Source organism: Nannospalax galili, unplaced genomic scaffold, assembly GCF_000622305.1.
Source record: "Nannospalax galili isolate Female #2095 unplaced genomic scaffold, S.galili_v1.0 scaffold600, whole genome shotgun sequence".
Taxonomy (NCBI): domain Eukaryota; kingdom Metazoa; phylum Chordata; class Mammalia; order Rodentia; family Spalacidae; genus Nannospalax; species Nannospalax galili.
In genome coordinates this window covers 1,140,729-1,162,557 of record NW_008348789.1, presented here as the reverse complement: position 1 = coordinate 1,162,557, position 21,829 = coordinate 1,140,729, and the positions used below count along the sequence as shown (strand labels likewise).

The window sequence follows — 21,829 nt, the reverse complement described above, 5'->3', positions numbered from 1 at the left end:
ATTTATAGGAAGTCATGCCTTGATAATTGATCTCTTAAAGGAAACAATGTTAAACAAATAATTGTATATAGTATAGTACTGGCATCTCCCTTGGCTTTGGAGACACATTTAAAAAGAAAATATTACTATCCATTGTTTGATATGATTTTTTTTTCAAATCTCTCTTTTACTACAAAGGATATTCACCTCCTCAGATGTACATCAGGATTGCTAAGTCTTTAGAAAGTCACTTTGGCTCCACATATTATTAAGAAAAATAGACAAATGTAAATTTTTAAGCAATGTATGTGATATTTAGCATACGGAAAAAATACCTCTGTCAATATCTTTTTTGCTTTTGCTTTTTTTTTTTTTTTTTTTTTTTTTTTTTTTTTTTTAAAAAAAAAAAAAAAAAAAAAAAAAAAAAGAGGACGATAATCTCCCTGTAGCCCCAGCTGCCCTGGAACTCACTATGTAGACCAGGCTGGCCTTGAACTCACAGAGATCCGCCTACCTCTGCCTCCCGAGTGCTGGGACTAAAGACATACGCCCACATGCCCAGCCTGCTATTCCTTTTCCAGCAATACTGTTGGTACTGGGGCAAGTATACCAGGTTGATGGCTACTATCATTTCCTTATAAGTTAACCTATGTGTTATGCCATCAAGAGTTGTTTGTTGAGGCTGGAGAGATAGTTCAGTGGTTAATAGCACTGGCTGCTCTTGCAGAGGATCCAGATTTGATTCCCAGCACCCACAATAGTGTTTAACAACCATTTGTAACTCCAGTTCCAGGGTATCTGATACCCTCTTCTGCAGGCACTTGCATGACATGGATTCACTTACATACAACCAACCATATATAACTCCAGTTCCAGGGTATCTGATGCCCTCTTCTGCGGGCATGTTCATGACATGGTTTCACTTACATACATATAGGCAATACACTCATTCACATAATATAAAATAATAAATAAAATATACATTAAAAAGCCTGTGTGCCATTTTTCTAAAAACCAGTTTTTCAGTCTTCTAGCATTCCTCACTATGTTCTAATGCTTCAAAAACACCATTGTTGACAAGTGTGGCCAGAGACCAGGATCTACTAGCAGTGCCATCCTGCACTGAAAATATTAGTTCATAAGTTTACTACATGACTCCAATGTTAGAAAGAATTCAAATGGATATTAAGATCATGCAACAAAAATATGAGCTCCAAGACATACTTGGAAACATATTCTAATTGAATGAAAAGTTAAAAATATGTATGTTTGTATATAGGTACATATGTTTTATATTTATATCATATATTTACATGTTTATATGTGTGTGTATATATGTTATAGATTGAACATTGAATACTATACTTCCATAGTCCAAATGCTATTTAATAGTTAACTTAGCACAAAAATATGACATGACTTCTTTTAAGATAACACTAATGTGTCTTCTTAAAAAACCCTTCTCCCTATTATTTAATTAACATATGTATTTATTTTTAATGATCTCAAGTCTGGAGGCCATCCTTAAGCTCTTGAGCAGTCAGAAAGATCAAGCAGACTGTGAACTAGAGTGTCTGACCTCAGAACTGCATTAGCATCAGATTACCTGGAAAGAATGCAGGCACAGCTGGAATTGGCCTTGCCTTCACTGCATAACAGTTACTCCAGGTCATAGCACTCCATTGGTGCCTTACTGGGTAGATCAGCTGACCTCCTAGAGTACTTTCAGAATTTTCAGAAATTATTAAATTGTAGGAATGCACCGCTTGGCAATTATTATTTTCCTTCCAGTTCCTAGAAGTATATACACTCCTCACATGTCAAGAGTAAGAGATCAAAGCCCTAGATCACATGCCTTGAAAGAAACTATATAACCTGGTAGCTCAAATTCTGTTTAACAGAAGAATTAAATGGGCAGAAGAAAACTTAAGCTGTATGATACTGAAATGCTAATTTAGTTTGGGACAACATTATTAGGCCTTAAGCACATACTCCATGTAGTTCTAGGATTTGAAACTGCTTGTACATTCGTTAACAATTGGGCAAGATAGCACAACATTTAAAAGTTTGAACCCCAAGGTCACTTTGCCCAAATCAAACCTAATCACAGTTTACTAACTTGCTGACTGTGGTCAAGGGTTTGACAACTACATCACACAATTTCTTCTGTAAAATAGGCAAAATAGCAGCTTTAACAGAGTTATTATACAGACTTAGGATATGCATCACTGTGTGGCACACAGTATGCTTTTAAAAGGTTAGCTATGGCTGTGATCACTCTATAAGCAGTTCATTCAAACTTAACAGATACCTGGCACCTCCAATACTGCTGATGGGCATTTAAATCTATAAACTTATTGTCTCAATTTCATTGTATTTCAAAGATAATAGGAAATGGATTTACTTATAATCTAATCAAATAGGTGAGATGTCTAATTTATTTCCCATAGAGCCTGTGGCCATATTATAATTTATAGAAGGCCATGAGACAAAGAATGGAAATACACTTAACTTTAAGTGTGAAGCAGGTTAATTCACCCTTTCCTGAATGGAAGGAGGCCTGTTCCTCAGGTTGCCTCCATACTATGTTACAGAGACAATATTTTTATTCATTTCAAAGTGAAGGAGAATGGGCTCTAAGTTTCCTGAAACTGATTTGTGGCATGCAACATCTATACCCATCGTTGGCTCAGAAGAGTGTTGGAACATTCCTTTGATATATAGGCACTGGGAGGTTTAGAAACTTTAGGTTGTTTTGTTTTGGTTTGGTTTGGAAAAGTTCTCATGCATCCCAGTTTGGGTTTGAGCATCCTGCATAGGTGATAATGACCTTGGACTCCTGATCCTCCTGCCTCCACTTCCCAAGTATTTACTTATATCTGTGGACCACTACACACAAGTTTGGCAGTCAGCTTCAGGTCCTGCCAGTTAAATACAGTCTCTCTTTACAATACTTTTTCTTCAGTCAATGTGTCCATATAGGATCACTGTTACAATACTGTATTCTGGAGAACAAAATAGTAGAAAGACAGGTACAAAAGCAACTTTGTAGCTTCTCTTCATCCAGTAATAAACCCAAAGAATGAGCATATAATCACATTCATGCTTCTCTTATGTGAATTACTGTTAGTAATATTAAAACTAAAGATTTTGAATTTAAGAGAAAAGGAGACCATGGCTTACATATGTCACAGTGATTTATATGGGTCCTGTTAAATTCATAAGTGTCATATGCAATGCATTGCAATGTGATATGTGTTTCTTTCTTTTGTTGTTTCTCCTCCTCCTCCTCCTCCTCCTCCTCCTCCCTTCCTCTCCTCCTCCTCCCTTCCTCTCCTCCTCCTCCCTTCCTCCTCCTCCTCCCTTCCTCCTCCTCCTCCTCTTTCTCCTCCTTCTCCTCCTTCTTCCCCCTCCTCTTCCTCTTCTTCCTCTTCTCCCCCTCTATTGCTGGAGTTGAACTCACAGCGATCTGCCTGCCTCTGCCTCCAAAGTGCTGGGATTAATGGAATGTACTACCACACCAGGCTCCATTTATGTGTCTTAATAGCTCTGTACTCATTATCGAAATAGCGGAATACATGGAAAGGAATAAGATTATATGTAGATCGGAATACCTACACAAATAGCTATAGCAATGACCTCATAGAGAAATCAACTAGTAAATATCCTGATAAATATAACATTCTACATTTTTATTATTCGAGAATTTCATACATGCATGTAATATCATTTGATCAAACCCATCTTCTATTCCCTCCCCTTCAAATCCTCCCCTAATCTTCCCACCACTTTTCCCCTCCCAAATTCTACTGGAATGTGGGCTAAATACCTGAAGAAGATTGATTTTTCTCTAATCAGCCATCAGTTGCCAATACTCCTCAGCTGGGGGTTAGGCTTCATAATAGTACTTTAATATGAAAAGGAAAGAATCAGACAGCATGGATGTAAGTAGAAAACATCTTACTTAAAGTGAAAGAAGGGAATGCAAAGAATGTAGAACGAAGATAGCAAACTATAATGGCATCTGTGTCCAAGTAGAGGTGAAAGGGTGAGGAAGGATGTGGGCCCCAGGGAAAGAGGATTGTTGTGCTCCACACTGGTCTTCTCTGTAGCTCTAATTAATTTCAGCCTCATGATAATATTTAGGATTTCTTTTTTTTTTTTTCGAGGGCAAAAGTTGTGAAGGTGTTGATTTATGAAATAAACTTTCCGTCTTGCTAATTTAAGCTTGACAGCAGATGAGAAAAATATGCCTTTTGTCTTGCATATGCTTATCAAAACTGGAAGCAAATATTCTCTGTGCTTCTAATGTGTTATTGCCACAGGCATGATCTAGTATACATGCTAAGAATAAAATTTTTGTGTGGAAGTCAGTTCTTTATCAATCTCAGTTTTCCAAAGTAGTGCTGTCCAACAGAAAATAATATAAGCTGCAAGTGTGAGCAGTGTGCAGACTTTTAATATTCCAGTGGGCATAGTTACCAAAATAGCAAAATTAAACAGAGGACATATTTATATTTATCATCTATCTAAATGTTATGTCAACAAATAATATAGAAATTTGTAGTAAGATAATATGTCTTTTGTTTGAAGTATTTGAACTTTTCATATTAAAAGGAGATTATATTTTCATCTCTAATTGCTGAATTTCATCAAATTTTTACCAGTGGCTCCCATATTGCACAATGTAAATATAAGGTGAGATTTTGTGGATGATATCTTGACAACTTGAAAGACATGATAAAATATGGTTTTGAATTTTTTCAGCAGTCATAATCAATAGAAATGAAACAAAATATCAAACGCTTCCTTTTTTTTTCAATTTTGAGAGTGTCCTTGTAGAATGATTTCATATTACAATTGTTGGAAGCTGCCCACCTTATATCGTCTCTCAAGCATGGTCACTTACACCTACATCAGGTTTCAAAATAGAATTTTTGTGAACAATTCTTTAGTCTCTTGTAAAATGTTTAAAAATTAAGTTTGGGCCTGAATTGCAGCTGACTGGCAGACAAAAAAAGTCCTGTTTTATAGAAACTTCAATAGTCACTTACTGAATTTGGGTTTGATTATCTTGTTGGAGGCAATATATCCATTTTCTGGTCACTTGCTCTTCTGGCTTTTAAAAGTGTCAGAGACAGTTCCTAGTTAGTGTCAAATGCATAAAACTGCCCTGGAGAAGCCAAGTACCTACTTAAAAAACATAGGGCAACTTCTATCCCTTTGGCTCTCAGTTCAGTTGCCGTTAGTGACAGGTCTTGTTTTCTAAGATTCATCTTCTCTTTTTTCTTTTTTTTGAGACAGGGTCTCCCTGTATCCCTAGCTGTCCGGGAACTCACTGTGTAGACCAGGCTGGCCTTGAACTCACAAAGATCTGCCTGCTTCTGAAGACTTATTTTCTTTTAAATTACATGTATGTATGTGTGTGTCTGTGTATGGGTAGGTTCAGAGAAGTGCAGGTGTCCATGGAGAACAGAATAGGACTTCAATTAGTATGGAGCTGGACTTAGAAGCAGTGGTGTGCCAACCAACTTGGGTACTGGGATTCAAACTTGGGTCCTCTGCAATAACAATATATGCTTTTAATTGATATGCTGTCTCTCTAGGACCTGTGACAGGTCTTGATGACAATAATTTTGTCATCAGAATGTGCTGTATGTTTTTTTTTTTTACACTGACATGATTTTATCCCATTTATTTACTTGAATTACTTGAATGTTCATTTGTCCTGTTTCTGACTTAATAAAGGCAAGGGTTATTTCCATTGTCTCCTAGGGACTCTCTCTCTCTCTCTCTCTCTCTCTCTCTCTCTCTCTCTCTCTTAAATCTTTTTGAGACAGGTTCTTCATGTAGCCATAGCTGACCTGAACTCTATATAGACCAGGCTGACCTTGAACTCACAGAGATCTCCCTGCTTCTGCCTTCTGAGTGCTGGCATTATAAGTGTGTGCCACCACACCTGGCTACAAGGAATTCTTTTTTTTTTTTTTTTATGTCTGTACTCTTAAATAGGTGTGTGTGTGTGTGTGTGTGTGTGTGTGTGTGTGTGTGTGTGTGCACTGAGCTTGAGGCTTCTGATTTGGATTTGTCTGGCCAGTGAGATGCTAATATCTGCCTGTCTTCATCCTCCCTAACCCACTAATGCTGAGTTTACAGGGCAGAGATACCATGCCTCGCATGTATGTGGATTCTAGGATCTAAACCGAGATCTTCATGACTGCACTGCAGACATTTTATCACCTGATTCACATCCTCAGTCCCCAAATGTTTATTAAAATTAAAAGTTCAAAGTTCTTTTAACCTAAATACATAGTACAAACTGTCCATCTGACAAGAATCTATGTTTTCTATGAGATGCAAACAAACAAACAAACAAAATATACCCACACGATGTTAATAGTACACTAAGGCTAAATAAATCATATTTTACAATATAAAGTTTAGACAATCCTTTAATGTATGACCTTTGATTAATCATTTCGATTGTAGGAATCACATTTACTTTTACATTTTTGTTTTTCTGATTTTGTTGATCTGATTCTTTTAATTTTCTAATTTCAGGATAATTTTTTTCTAATTTCTTGCTTTCTTTCCTTAAAGCTTCTGTTCTCAGTCTTGGTATATTTAGCTCTTGTCAGGACATACTTCTTAATATTTGAAGATACATTTGATTACCATCACTTGGTATAAGAGAATATGTACTGTAGTCTATTAATAGAATAAAGAAGTGTTAAAATGGTTTATAATGCACAATGTATCAATGTAGAAACAAATAATTACCCATTCCCAAATGTCAATAATATTGAACTTACAAAATGCTACTCAAACTTAATAATGTACTTTTAACACAATGCTGTTTATAATGCACATTTGCTTCATTTTAATTGAAAATTTTTCAAGTCTTTAACAATTAACTTACATTGCAACAGTTTGAATTGGAGTGACAATTTACCATTATAAATCTTTTAAAAGATTTTTTTCTTGTTTCTTTAAATGTTAGTATACATAATTTCTATGAACATCATCATGAAGTTGAATTGACTTAATGTATTTTTGTTAATCTATTTTATAGGTCTCTTTAGATGGAATATAATAAAGGAAAAGCCTCAAAAACATCAATGTGTGAATTACCATTTCAGCACTAAAAGAGAAAGCTTCAGTGGTCAAGGCCACAGACACCTCAATCCTGGATCCCACGACTCTATACTAAGTACTGGAGTGTTTATTACTCTGCTATAGGAAAATTTTGCCAATGCTTACAAGGAACTGCTTATCCCTGCTTCTCTGGATTCTGTTTGATGGAGGTCTCCTAACACCACTACAATCACAGCCACAACAGACTTTAGCCACAGAACCAAGAGAAAATGTTATCCACTCCCCAGGAAGACAATCCCATTTCCAACGAGTTAAACGTGGCTGGGTATGGAATCAATTTTTTGTGCTGGAAGAGTACATGGGCTCCGAACCTCAGTATGTGGGAAAGGTAATGGCGTGTTTCTTTTGACAAGCACTTGACAGGAAGGGGGAGGTGTGCATTGTATATTGTGTATGGATGTTTTGCACAGGAATTGAACAAACACGTGACTAGACCACTGTAATTGAAACATAAGAGACTTGGTTTCTCTTCCTGACTCAAAGGCCTGGGTAAGCTTTGCGACATCATTTACTCCCTCTTTGTTTCTAGTCCCTTTCATTATGTTAATGAAAATAGTATATACAATGGGTGTGGTGGCACATGACTTTAATCCCAGCACTCAGAAGGCCAAGACAGTTCTCTGTGAGTTTGAGATCAGTCTTGTCAACATAGTGAGTTCCAGGACAGCCAGGACACAGAGTGATACCCTGTCTCAATATATATGTGTATATATACATATATCTATATATTATATATGTGTATTATATAGAGAGAGGAATATATATGTGTATATATGTATTCCATCTTTGGCATTTTTGTGGATAATAAGTTGAAATATGTAAATGTCATTAGAAAGTCTGAGGATAGTTCATTACTGCTCACAGTCTTGAATTTTTACCAATCACAGTCTCAAAGACAAATGACCAGACATACACAAGCTAAATTGTTATTACTATTTCTACCTGATCATGGTATGTTCCTTCCCTTCTTTTTATAATATGACATACTATATAAATTGTGGTTCTAATATGTTTGATTTGTTTTGCTTATAATTCATAATGAGGTTCTCTAACAGAGTTCTGCAAAATATTTATGAAGTATTACTAGTCAAAAATTGAATTTTGGCAACAAAAGTTTATATGTTTCCAAAATTGCAATCTTCAATCTTAAGGCAAGTTCACAGGAATTATTTTTTTTTCACAAAATAGTTAAAGACACCTGTTTCAGTGCCCTTATTTTTAAAATAAAAATGTAGCATTTATTTATTGTGTGAATGTGTGTTGGCGTGTGTATGTATGCATGTATGCATGTGTGAGTGAGGGTGGTATAGGGTATGTGTAGAGGCCAGAGGATAAGTTGTGGGAGTGATTGCTTTCCTTCAGCATGTGGTGCTGGGGATAGAACTCAGATTGTCAGAGTTAGCAAAAGGTTTCTTTACACACAGAGTCATCTCACTGGTCCAATGGACATATTTTATAATTCCTTTCCTTCCTTCCTTCCTTCCTTCCTTCCTTCCTTCCTTCCTTCCTTCCTTCCTCCCTCCCTCCCTCCCTCCTTCCTCTCTTTCTTTCTTTCTTTCTTTCTTTCTTTCTTTCTTTCTTTCTTTCTTTTTATTTCTTTCACCTTTTTTTGTGACCCTACAAGGCAATCTGAACAGAGTTTAAAAGAAAAGGACCTCATGGAAGGCAAGCTATATACTCTAGTAACTACACAGAAGAGAAGAATGGAGCAGAGATGGGGGAGAAAAACCTTTCCTTCTGAATTAGTAGCATGGAATTCTGCCACATGACAGCAGGCAGCCACATGACTGATGGGGAGGGAGGTTTTTATGGTAAGAGTAAGAAACCTTAAAATATCAAAAAAACAAAAAAACAAAAAAAACAACATACTTAAATTCTGGCCAGCATAAAAAGAGACAGAAAAAAAAAGAAAAAGGAAATGTCCTTTTCTGATTCAGAATGATAGGCAGACCCAGCAGAGCTTCATGCCAACCTCATGGCACCTTGTATAGATTGTACTAAGGCATGAAGATTTTTCCATATACCACTTTAGCATGGCTTAAATTAAGCCTGCCTTCCTAGGTAGGGTACCTTAACCAGGTGACTGACTTGTCCAACAGAAATGTTGTTTCTCCACTCATGCCAGAGATTCTATTCTCTTGACCAGGAGCTTTGATGTAATGGATCTCTGTTGCTACTCTAACAGTTCCTGTTCTGAAAAGGTAACCCTGAAATCATTTGGAAGATGGACTGTGTTGTGTGACACTCTTCCTGGGAACATTTGGGACATGTGGGGAGGCATGAGAAAAGGTCTATTCACTCCAGATGGGGAACCAATGACAGACCAAATTAAGGATATCACCAAAGTCCAAAATGATGAATCAATGAGATTTATTGGGTTTACATACAAGAGATTGGTTGAGCAGAAATGACTTAAAGTTAGCTGCATCACAAAAAGCCCACCCTGCATGAGTTATAGCTTATGAAAGCCACAAATCTGGATCTCACTGCACAGCTTGGAGGCAGCTCAGCAGGTTGGAAAGTGACTCATTCAAGCAGCTCACCTCATCTAAGTGTCTCTCTGCAGTCCTGACTGATTATATATGCTGGAGGAGGGAGGAGCCTAGTGTAACTAGTCAGATTCAAGGACTTCCTGAAACTTTTTGTTTACTTCCCAATCATCTTGTGCTTCCCTGTGTGATGGGATGTTTCACCTTCCTTTAGACTATCCTTTAGAGTTTCCTACAAAAATAGAAAATTTTATCTCAGCAGAAATTTCTCCACAATAGACTAGCACTGGGGAATAGATAAACCCATTTTCAGCATAAGATCTAACATCCAAAAAGAGGCTTCTTCTTACTTTGAATCATTAAAACATTAACCATGTCAGAATAAGCAAAATTATTTTTAGAAATAAACACTTATTTTATCTTGATTTTGTGTATTCTCTTCTAAATTTACTGCAAAACAATTTTTAATATGTTTCACAAATAAAAATCTGGAGTTTCAAATAAATCTAAAGACAGAAATTGGAAAGTATTGCAAGAAGATATTGGAACCCACTATAGAATTCATTATTTTTTATTATAAGCGTCTGTAAGTTTCTGAAAACATGTTAATGATAAGCAGAATTAGGCTTACCCTTCTGAGACCCAGTAAAATATTCATTAACTATCTAAATTCTTTGGATTTCAGTTTATGAAATTTGCCTCAGGAAAATATCTTTGAGGTTCATCAGATAACACAATGGAAACAATCTTTGTATAGAAATCTTGGTGAAAATGAACAACTAATTCAGTGTTTAAGATATATGGAACTTCAGGAACAAAAATGTTATAGAGAATCTGTCTCTAAAATTCCACTCATTCAAATTCATCTCTGGGTACCATTCGAATTATCCATTTTCTACTTATGTTTCAACAACCAGAGGGCTATTAACTGAACCTATCTCCCTGGCAGGCTGCTTCTAGGAAACAAGGATAGGGTCTTGTCTAACAGTTCCATATGTGCAATTTCTAGAGTTCCACCCCATCAGTTGATTACAAGGTAAAAGACAGTCTGAATGGGCAGAAACAGAAGTCAAGACTGAAGCATGGAAATTCAGAACAGGATACTCTTCTCAGAGCCCATCTCTGCTACAAGAAGACGCTCACACAGTTATGAGAAACGTTCTCTAAAAGACATTCTGACTATAATAAACAAAGATTTTCTTTATATGATCCCTCAATATGAGGATAGAATATAAAATTAAAGTGATTTGGGATAAAATAATTCCATGTGGTTCTTTTAAAACATTTTTTCTTTAATTATTAGAATTATAAAACATAAGACAGTGAAAGGCTATCTTAGCTGGCAAATTCTTCTCCACAGACATCAGCTATTTCAACTCTGGATGACATAAGACCAGTGTCACATTGAATTTCTTAGCAAAAGCCTCAGGAGAGCATAATCTGTTTTTATCCAGATCAGATACATATAAATAGATACTCACCAGAATTGAGGTGATAAAGTAAAAATTTGCAGAAAAAAAATGAATTGCTTTGGATTAAAAGGCAACATATCTGATATCTAATCTATTGCATCTAAGCATCATATTTTCCTATAGGTATGCGAATTCCACACGGGTCATAAAGATACCAAGAACATGTGGTTATCACTCCAAGATATGTTTATAATGTAAATGAATCCTCAGTTGCCAAGATGTCCTCTCCACAATAAAACTAATTAAAGTTTAATGTGCTCTATGTTGATACATCTGGATTTGGGAATAGAATTATGACAGCATGGAGACCAATTCAAGATACTCTGTACATGTGTGTCAACAGACATAAATATATTTATATCCATGATCTTTCTAGAAAGGCTTTGAACTGCTCATGGAAAGGTTAATTAGTATAAAAAATACAGAATTCAGGACTAAGGAATGTCTAAACTGAAAAATGTCAAGCACTGTGGCTGACTCTGCTTTCATTGAGCCTCAGATTTCATATTTCTCTGCATAAAGAACATAAAGAAAATGCATAATTAGCATATCTCTTCTTAGTATAAATTCTGCTTGTTTGTATAAAATTTGATTTTTATATATCCAAACCTCAAATAATGTTCTTATGCAGAAATTTAGCCCAGAGAGATCCTGTCGGGGATTACTCAAAATCATCTCACTTAAAGGAATAGGTGTTAATGTTGGCACTAAATCAAAAAGGAGAAGCAAATTATGAGCTTGCTTATGATGAACACCAGTTTATTTCTACTTAAATGACTTGGAGGAGTTTCCAAAGGTAATACCAGTATTTTACTCAAGAACAAGTTTTCAGTTTAGTAGAATACCCAGGATAAATCTATTCTGTAATGGAAGATACAAATGGATTTTCATCTGAAAAAGTTTTACTTGCAGTATTGTCATTTCTTAAAGCACAAGGAGAAAAGACAGTAAAAGAGAAAAAACAGGGAGAAGTGGTCAAATGAACATTAATGTTATTTGGATGTTACACAAGTTTAGGTAACAACATACCTATGAGTGCATAGAACTTTATTAAGAGTCCTGAACTACACATCAAAAAAAAAAAAAAAAAAAAAAAAAACAACAAAAAATTATTCCTCACAGAAATTTGGAAGTTGAATTGTCATTGTAACAATTGGGATGAATTGCAGCTATTTCTGTTTCTTTAATTTATATGATTTGAAAGAAAAAAACATAAAATTAAAATTCATACAGACTTCAGTTTCAGATACATCAATTTTTCCAAAACATTTATAGTGTAGAATATATCATAACCTGAGACATTATTAAGCCGCGTGGGAATAAATGGAACGATGATGCTCCTTTGGGCACTACTTTAATTGATTTTCATAGATAAACTTGCATAACCTTCAAAAAACTACTATGCAGGATTTTATTAATAGCTCTAGTTTATATATCAAAAAACTGACACATTGCAATTTAACCAAGAGTAAATTCTGAAGATAATATTTTAAGTAAAATATTTAAGTTCTATTGTAGCAGAAAATGCTGTTTTCATATATTCATAACTTCAGTAACCTTCTGTGAATATTAAAATAGACAAGACACATTCTGTTTTCGAAATTTTTTGTGTACCTCATACAGAACAGCTCAAATAATCTTAATAATCTTTATACCCCCATCCCCACCGGCACCCTCCCATAGCTCCCCCCCCACTGGAGCCCATAAACTCTGTCATCCCTGTTAATATTCACTGAGCTGTCAGTGTCCCAAGCTGTTCCCCCATGCAAGTCTGTCCACCGAGTCTAGTCAGCATATCTAGAGTCCCTTGATTTAGGAAGTGTCAGCATACAAAGATCCCATGCAAACTCAGCAGCCAATAACCCAGCAGAGAATTGGGAAAATGAACAGCAGACCTCAGTCTTTTCTGAAGTAATGTTGGCAACTGATTGCTGCTGGATGAAGAAGAGCTGAGCTTCCTAAAATAGGCACATTCTTAAGAATTACCTTGAAACAGGGAATCTCTAAGCAGCAAAACATTGAGGGAAACTTCACAGATGAGACACAATTTGAGAAAAGTCTTGAAAGGCCATTTAACCTTTCCCAATGTGAAGTTAGGGTAAGATTTTATAAAAACTAAGTCTTCAAATCCAAGTAGAACTATGGTAGCTATATTTTATTATACTCAGGCTGTGGACCCAATTTTTTAAAGTAGGAAATTACAGAAAGAATGGAAAAGCATAAATTTTGTCCATGGATGAACCTATATTTCTTCTTGAAAGTAAAGTCTCTTGATTTGGGAATTAGCATAGATAGATTTACATTTCTAGAATAATCACTATATAGCCATTTAAAGATGAGCTGAGGTTTAATACAGGAGTCCTAGCCAGGTACACACACTCTATAGTCTCTTATGCTCTACACTTTGGTCAGTTGTGGCATTGCATTCTGCTGCATGAAGAAACTTCAGTGATGAAAGTTGAGAGATGCATTAGTATTCTCTGTCCCTTGATCCACGATATTCCATGAGCCTTAGCTCTAAAGGTTCCATTATTGATGTGTCACTTAGCATTGGACATCGCACAGACACTTATTCTCTGTGCGGGACCAGTTGTGGAACTCTGTATTAGACTGTTGCAAAAAAAGCTTCTTTGATGAGTGGTGACTGGAATACTTGTCTGTACATATAAGGACACATATTTAGCATATAATAAGAAAGTATAACATAACCCTCATTACGCATCAAAACAAACAAACAAACACCCAAAGTCCATTATTTCTCACAGAAATTTGGAAATTGAATTGCATTGTAACAATTGGGAGGAATTGCAGCTATTCGTATTTCTTCAATATATGTTGTTTGAAAGAAAAAAAACCCATAAATTTGAAATTCGTGCAAACTCTATTTTGAGATACATCAATTTTTCCAACATATTTATATTGTCGAATATATTGTAACTTGAGATATTATTAGGATTTCCCTAGGATATATAACCTCTCCAGCCATGTGTATTTGGCTATGTTTACAGTGCCACACATGAGTTCCCAAATATCACCCACTCAGGACTAAGGAACCACTGAAGAAGAGGGGGTGGAAAGATTGTAAGAACCAGGGGTAGTACATGATCCTAAGGAATCAGAATCTTACAGGCTACTGGGATAAAATCCACAAAAAATCCACAAAATCCTCAAAGAAATTAATAAAAACATACACTGGTAAAATAAATAATTGATGTGTTGAAGCCATGTAGATAGGCACAGAATAGGAAATAGAGATATTGTGCACTTGTGGGAGGTCACCTTGGATTTTTGTAAGAAACTATGAAACACATATGGTATCAGAGTTGAAATTTTGAAATGTACAAAGATATTTAACAAAATAAGATATTTGACATGGCAGTATACAAATGGATAGGTAAGTAAAAAATTTGGCAGCAAGACCTCTATGCATTAGTTTTTTTTGCATGTAGAATCTAGAAGGAAGAGTAAAATAAATGACAGATCCTGAGTTCTGCTTTATTAATACTTTTTAAGGACATGAGATTATTCAAGAAAGTAAAATGATTAAAAACGTTCATATGTAATACATGTTAGGGAAAAATTAGTAGACATGAATGAATGCTGTTTTGAATTCACAAAGCAGATGTATAATTGGGAGTAATCAGTAGAAAGTAGAAGAGAAGCGTTAGATAATATAATTGAAGATGAAATGAGAGCCTTTCAGAAACACAGAATGACAAAAGCTGAACTCCACAAGTAAAATTAAGTAGTTACTGGAAAGTTGACATTGTTTGTGGCAGTGACTCACAGGTGACTTTTGTCAAAATGACAAAAGTCATTTTCTATAATTTTCTCTAAGCTTAAAGAAAACAGAACATTAACGGAGAAACCACCTCCACCCCCAACCACCATGAGCACTTCATACGAAGCCAATTTGGCTTTAGCAGTGATGGTGAGGAAGGAGACCAACTGCTGTCATGGAATGGGTCATCCTATGTACTTGATTACTAAAACCTTCTATGCTGTTATAACCTCTTCTCTGAACTCCCACCAAGGATTCAAATGTCAGCTCATTTTGACATTCAGGAATCTGCACCATACATTTCTTCCTCAGATTTTCTTACATCAATTTCCTGTTATGTTCATTATCAGTCCTTTACCATTCAACCTAGTCACTGGCTACATCCCACATCAGTAATAATTTCATTTCTGAGTATTTGTCTTTATAAGGAAGATTTAATCTAGGTACTCAGCTTGAAGTTTCACATTAATGAGATTTCCCGTCACCACTGCCATTCAGAAGAGCCACAGAAAGGCTGGAATGCAGCAGTTTTCCAATTTCACCTGGTGTCTACATGTGTTTAAAAATCTATAAACTTGGCTCAATGCATCTCTTCTACTCTCCACTGATCAGAAGGAAAACATCATCCAGTGTTAGCTATAAGCTAAGATCATGTACTAGGAGAGGAAATCATAGGTGATTAGGTTGCTTTGTCATACAACTTATTTATAACACTAAGACCAGCTTCAGCCTGTTTTCATTTTAGCTATTGTATTTGATCACAAAGTACTATTGCATATACCTTACTCTTTTGTTTGCTTGGTCAAGAAGCTAATTTCTGTAGTTGACCATTTGGGGTCTCTGTATAACTTGTCATCGACTGCCAAAAGAATCTTCTCTGCTGAAGCATGAGAGGTACACTAATCAATAGGCATAAAGATGATAACCATTATTAATGGGTCCATTTACAAGAACAACAGTATGAGGTTCTCCCACAAGGCCTCTGACCTAGTCAGTCACACTTTGTTTTTTTATTTGTGTTTTGTTTCTTTTGCACAGTTAGCAGAAACAGGCATGAATTTCATCTGGCGGCAACTGGTCAAAGTGCAAAGAACATAACACTGTGGAGTACCCAGCTTTAAATGGGACATTTATGTCACAACCTATTCGCCTCATGAATTAGATATCATCTCAAAAGAGGGAGCAGGACCACTGTAAGAGCCAGAGGTAGTAGATGTCCACAGTGAAACAGTGTTTTCTGAATACAGCAGGGCCCTTGGGCACATGAACTGACAGCAGTTGTACTGCATACACAGGCCCTGCCTGATATCAAGGCAGCCAAAATCCCAGCATGGACAGGGGAGATGCTCATGAATTCCCACCCCTGGCTGAGATGCTATTGGCAATTGATGGCTACTAGGATAGAATGATGTTCCCACGGGGATACAGTCCCTGGAAGGCTACCCATGCTCCAGTAGATTGTCTAAACCCATACACATATTGGCAGCACTAAATGAATTCAATGGGTCTAAAAACAAAGAGAAAGCACACGAACTTTGGAGGATAATTGGTGGGTGGCTAGACTAGGTACTGCAAAGGAGAGAATGAGGGTGGATTTGATCAAATTTTATCATATGCATGTATAAAATTCTCAGTAAAAATAAAAATTAAATCTTAAAATTCACAAAGTTTTAAAATCATTATAAATGTTTTATTTATTCTTACCGTATGTACATAAGTGTTTTATCTGCAGGTATGTAAGTGCATACATGCATGCAATGCCTGAAGACCAGAAGACCATGTCAAATCCCCTTGAACTGAGTTACACTTGGTTGTTAGCCACCTTATGGATGCTGGGGGCCAAACGTAGATCCACTGTAAAAATAGCCTGTGCTCTTAACCACGGAGTCATCTTTTCAGCACGTCAACTCATAAATTTTATGATGTTCTAGTCGAAAAGTAACTTGGTATCTGATGAGTAAACATTTAAACCATAATTGTTTTCAGCATTCATAGAGGTGGTAGAGCTTTGTTCCAAAATCTTCAGAGTTTGGGTTGCAATTTGCCAATAGGGATCTACCACAGAGTCCAGACCACATCCAACAACCATTGAATATTCGAGAACCATTACCTTGCCCTCAGTCCAGAAAGGTTATACAAAGTCTAGGTCTGCTTTAAAACACTTTTATTTGGTCCCAGCACCTTTATTAGCCATTTTGTATCATTGTTAACAAATTATCTGACAAAATCAGCTGAATAGAAAATTTATTTTGGCCTATGACTTCTCGACATTTCAGTCCATCATAGGTGGGAAGGCATAGCAGAATGACTCTGATCATAGTATACAGTGCTGTTCATGATGGTGGGAGTGTGTGGATGAGGTGTCTTACATAGTAGCTGACCAGGAGGAAATTAAAGCAGGTCAGAATCAGGTGCACTGCTATAATCCTCAAAGGTCCACCCTAGTGACCCACTTTCACCAGCCAGGCCCAACTTGCTAAAAGCTCCATGGGCTATCAAAACTCTTTGAAGTATGAAACAAGAGATCAAAACATTGTCCCATGGGAGATATTTCAAATTAAAATCAGAACACCAAAAACCAGAATCCTTTCGGTCCCTGGATAAGCACCACAGAGTAATAGCCAAAGGAGGACGATGCTGCCTCCGGCCTCCAGACAGTCTGAGGAAGTTCTGGGCCAGCCTTTCATTTGGACAAGACCACATGCAGCAGCTTCGCTTTAGCAGAGACTCCTCAACGTGCCCACAAATACGGTACAACCAGTGATTTCAGTGAAGTAGAAGTGCTGTGCTTTGCATTTTTGTCAGACTTATTTCATACTCCACTGATAGGCAAATAATTAGCTAATAGGTGTAGGGTAATTGCTACTTTTTGTTCTCTAGTTTCTGCTATCAAAATATCATTGGTGTAATAGCCTAGTGTGGTGTCTCATGAAAGAAAATGTGAACTGAATTTTTTTGAACTTAATTATCACACAGAATTTGAGATTTGCTATACCCCTAAAAGAGGACAGTGGAGTTGTACTGTTGGCCTTGCCAGCCAGAAGCAAACTGCTAATTTGGTTATTTTCCCACAGAAATAGAAAAAAAAATTGCTTTTTTATATAGATAACTTATGCCAGGTACCAGGGGATATGCTAATTGTTCAAGCAATGAAATCACATCTGGTACAGTTGTTACAATTAGAGTCACCACCTGGTTAAGTTTATGATAATCCATTACCATTATCTAAAACCCATCTGTCTTCTCCACAGGCCAAATAGGAAAGTTGAATGGGAAAGTGTGAGAATAGTCATCCACGTGTCTTTTACATTCTTGTTGGTGGCATTAATCACAAAAAACCCTGTCAGAATCCATGGTTGTTTTTTATTGAGTATTTTGTTAGGTAGAATCAGTTCTCATGGCTTTCTCTTTATAATAGCTTTTACTGTATGGATCAGAGAAGTTATTTGAAGTCTTTATCAGCCATTTATTCTATATATTTCAATTATGGATGTGGGTATTGAAGAAATGATTGCAGAATAGGTGAGGTTGGGAAAACTCGGCAGTTCTGTAAAGCCGACTTGAGTTACACTCCATTTATCACCTAAGTTCCAAGAGCCATCATGTTCCTTAGTGAACAAAGTAGGAATTCGCCTCTCCTAGAATTAGTGTCATTCCAGAACAAGTGTCCAGTAGTAGTCACCAAAATGTGTATTTATTTTTTCTCTATTGTATAGTCAAACTGGTAAAAGACTAGGTCTCTTTGAGGTGAACTGGGGAAGATTAACAGGGTAAAGTTTTGAAAACATAATGTCATTCTTCAGGAAACAGCCATTATTTCATTCAAGAGGTTTTGAGACTAAATGGGCTCAAAGTACAGAAAATGAATGAGGAGCAGTGACTGATTCAAGCCTCCTGTTATTTTGATTGTCTTGACGTAGAGAACTTTTCTGGTTATACACATCAAATAAGAATTCAATATCATTCTTTTTGTGCTGGTGAATTTTAAAATTAGTTTGTAGGGTAGCTTCTTGCCTATCTCATTTCTAGGAGAAGGATGATCATGTAGTCAATGTCTACAGTGCCTGAGAGCCTTAGTATTTGGAGATTGTTCTTTTGATTAGTGATTCTTTTGGTGGAAATGAAAACTGTGCTTTTGATCTTGAGAGGACTTCCATTTTGTTTCTGTGATTCAGAGATCCAGTTAATGCAACACACTTAAACTTCCCAGGTGCCTATCTCATTTCTAGGAGAAGGATGATCATGTAGTCAATGTCTACAGTGCCTGAGAGCCTTAGTATTTGGAGATTGTTCTTTTGATTAGTGATTCTTTTGGTGGAAATGAAAACTGTGCTTTTGATCTTGAGAGGACTTCCATTTTGTTTCTGTGATTCAGAGATCCAGTTAATGCAACACACTTAAACTTCCTAGGTTAATGGCTCGGTCCCTATTGTTTTAGTTTACTTGTACAGAAAATGTTCTCACTTGGTTTCTGGATTTCCTCTTCCAAATTTATTTTTCTCAGCAAGGCTGAGATGTGTTTCCTTTCCTCTCCAAGAATATATAAATAAGAATTATTTATAATTCAGCCAATCAAAGAAACAAAATACCAGAATTCTAACTCTGCAAGTTGCAGTAGTCAACATAGAATCTTTGTATAGTATTTCCACTTTTTATTCATAATTCTATCTACAATAATTAGAAAAATGTTATTTTTCTGCTGTGTATCTTCTCATGAGTGGTACTATACTTTTCCCCTTTAGAGGACTGTTGAGTCTTGACTCTAATAGAACTAGAAGCAAAGATGAAGTAAGGTGGAAAGCTTAGCAGTCTTGCAAGCAAATTGCTTCAGGGGAGGCTATTACAATTTCCTTAGGCAATGAAGTTTAATTTCCTCTTCTAGAATACAGAAGTTGGTTCTCCTGGGAAAATAGCCTCATCTGAATTTAGCGACTTAATGTTCCAACTTCACCAGGGTCTTCCAACACATCTCCATTCTAACACTGAGTCCTGCCTCTACTTCTCCCAGTCATTGCTCTTACTTCACAGGCAGATACTACCATATTGGATATTCAATTTGCATGTTAATTCAGCCACTCAGGATGACAGTTGAGATATTTTAAAAAAGCAATCTGTTCTGTAAGAATAGGAACTAAGAGTATTTTTCAGAACATAGGTTTCAGGTTATGCATGGCTCTTGACCTGAATATTGATTTACTCTAAATACACCTTTTTTCATCTATACCTTGTCTAATGCTACCATATTGGATATTCAATTTGCATGTTAATTCAGCCACTCAGGATGACAGTTGAGATATTTTAAAAAAGCAATCTGTTCTGTAAGAATAGGAACTAAGAGTATTTTTCAGAACATAGGTTTCAGGTTATGCATGGCTCTTGACCTGAATATTGATTTACTCTAAATACACCTTTTTTCATCTATACCTTGTCCAATGATTTTTAAGGTAACCAATTTTATCATAATCTTTACCCTGAGAAATGTGCTTAGAGAAATTATATACAGGACTCTCTAGGCCCTTTCCTCTTAAAGCTGTTTGATTAATAATATTGCCACTTCATGGTACAAACTATGGATGCCATTTCGAACTTGGCATGGATACATCAGCTGTGTGAATATAAAAAACTTTAGAAAATTATTTCCTGAAAACTCAGACACAAATCTTATCCTTAATTCTGTTTCTTCAGAATCATTACTGATACCAACAGCTTAGTTAATCAGGGCACTTTACAGAAAGAAAATTAATGAGTTGTATGTGGATGTATGTGTGTTAGAGAAAGAGAGGGCGAGAATGAGTGAGAAATAGAAACAGAGAAGGTAAATTCCAAATCCATAGGGTGACACTGCTGATTGGAAACACAGTCTGTCTAACCTGTCTTCTGACACCATATCTTCCTGCTTGAGAGAGATCAATCTGTTTTACTAGATCCTCCATTAAGTAACATCATATAAAGAGATACTTAGCTTCACTCCAAGTATACAAACTGAAATATGAGTTTCATCACAACCACTAAATCACAGAGACTTAAGTTCATATCAGAGCAAACAGTAGGACATTCTGGGGGATCTTCATTGACACAAAAGAACTATCAACGAATAATAACCCCTATGAAGGGACAACATAGTTTATTAATGTACTATAACAAAAAAGTGCAGTTTCCTTAACCAAACTTAAAAAAAAAGTGATAGTAGGAAATGCTGGGTCTCTTCTTGGGATTCTTAATCTAATTAACAAAAGAATTTAAGAACAGCCTCAAACAGAAGCATTTTACTAGAGTTCAAAGAAAAGCCACAAGGCAGGAAAGCAATAAATGAGGCAGCTGTCTGGGGCTGAGAGAAGTGGAGGAGAGAAAGAAAATGCTTTGCTGTATAAGTTAAGTTGGTACAGAGGTCGGTCGCAAGGTGGACGATCAGCTCTATGGTGGGGAGTGGAGCTTTAGAGAAAGAGAGAAGCCAAAAGTATTTGGGAAAGCATGCTTAGAAAAGAGAGAAAAGGAAAATTTATACCTCTGGATAATTCAGAGAAGTGGGCAGGTTTGTGAAGGTGCATGGCAATGGCTCTGTAAGCTATGGCACCAGGGGCCAGGAATTCTAGGGAGGAAAAGTACATGACCTCATTAACGTGCTAATTATTTCTCTTATCGCATATCATGACTTTAGGTTAGCCTACCTTCCTAGGGCTGGCCCCACCTTCCTGAAGGGAGATCACTTAGCCAGGTCATCTGCTTTCCGAAATGGAATGTTAAGTCTCCACTTGGGCCAGAGATTTCATTTTCTTAACTAGAGGGAAATAGTTTTCTTTTAATAAGACTTTGCTGCTACTGTGACAAAAGAGATATTTAAATCTTTGTTGTTGTTGGAAAAGTCACCTAGCAACATATGGACTTAATTTTCAGCAGAAACTACAAAAAACAGGAATAGAGAGCAAACACCTTGGTTGTCTCTGTATTGTGGA

At 36.3% G+C, this 21,829-nt stretch overlaps 1 protein-coding gene across 2 annotated transcripts in view; it reads left to right on the top strand.

The window, feature by feature from the left end:
* Positions 1-21,829, top strand: part of Cdh12 (cadherin 12) — a 1,253,457-nt gene that overhangs the window by 865,569 nt on the left and 366,059 nt on the right. For both annotated transcript variants that reach the window (XM_008846023.1, XM_008846025.1), the window contains one exon: positions 7,052-7,462. In XM_008846023.1, coding sequence (XP_008844245.1) covers positions 7,232-7,462 — 231 coding nt within the window. In that variant the 5' untranslated portion in view covers positions 7,052-7,231. The remainder of the gene's footprint in view (positions 1-7,051; positions 7,463-21,829) is intronic.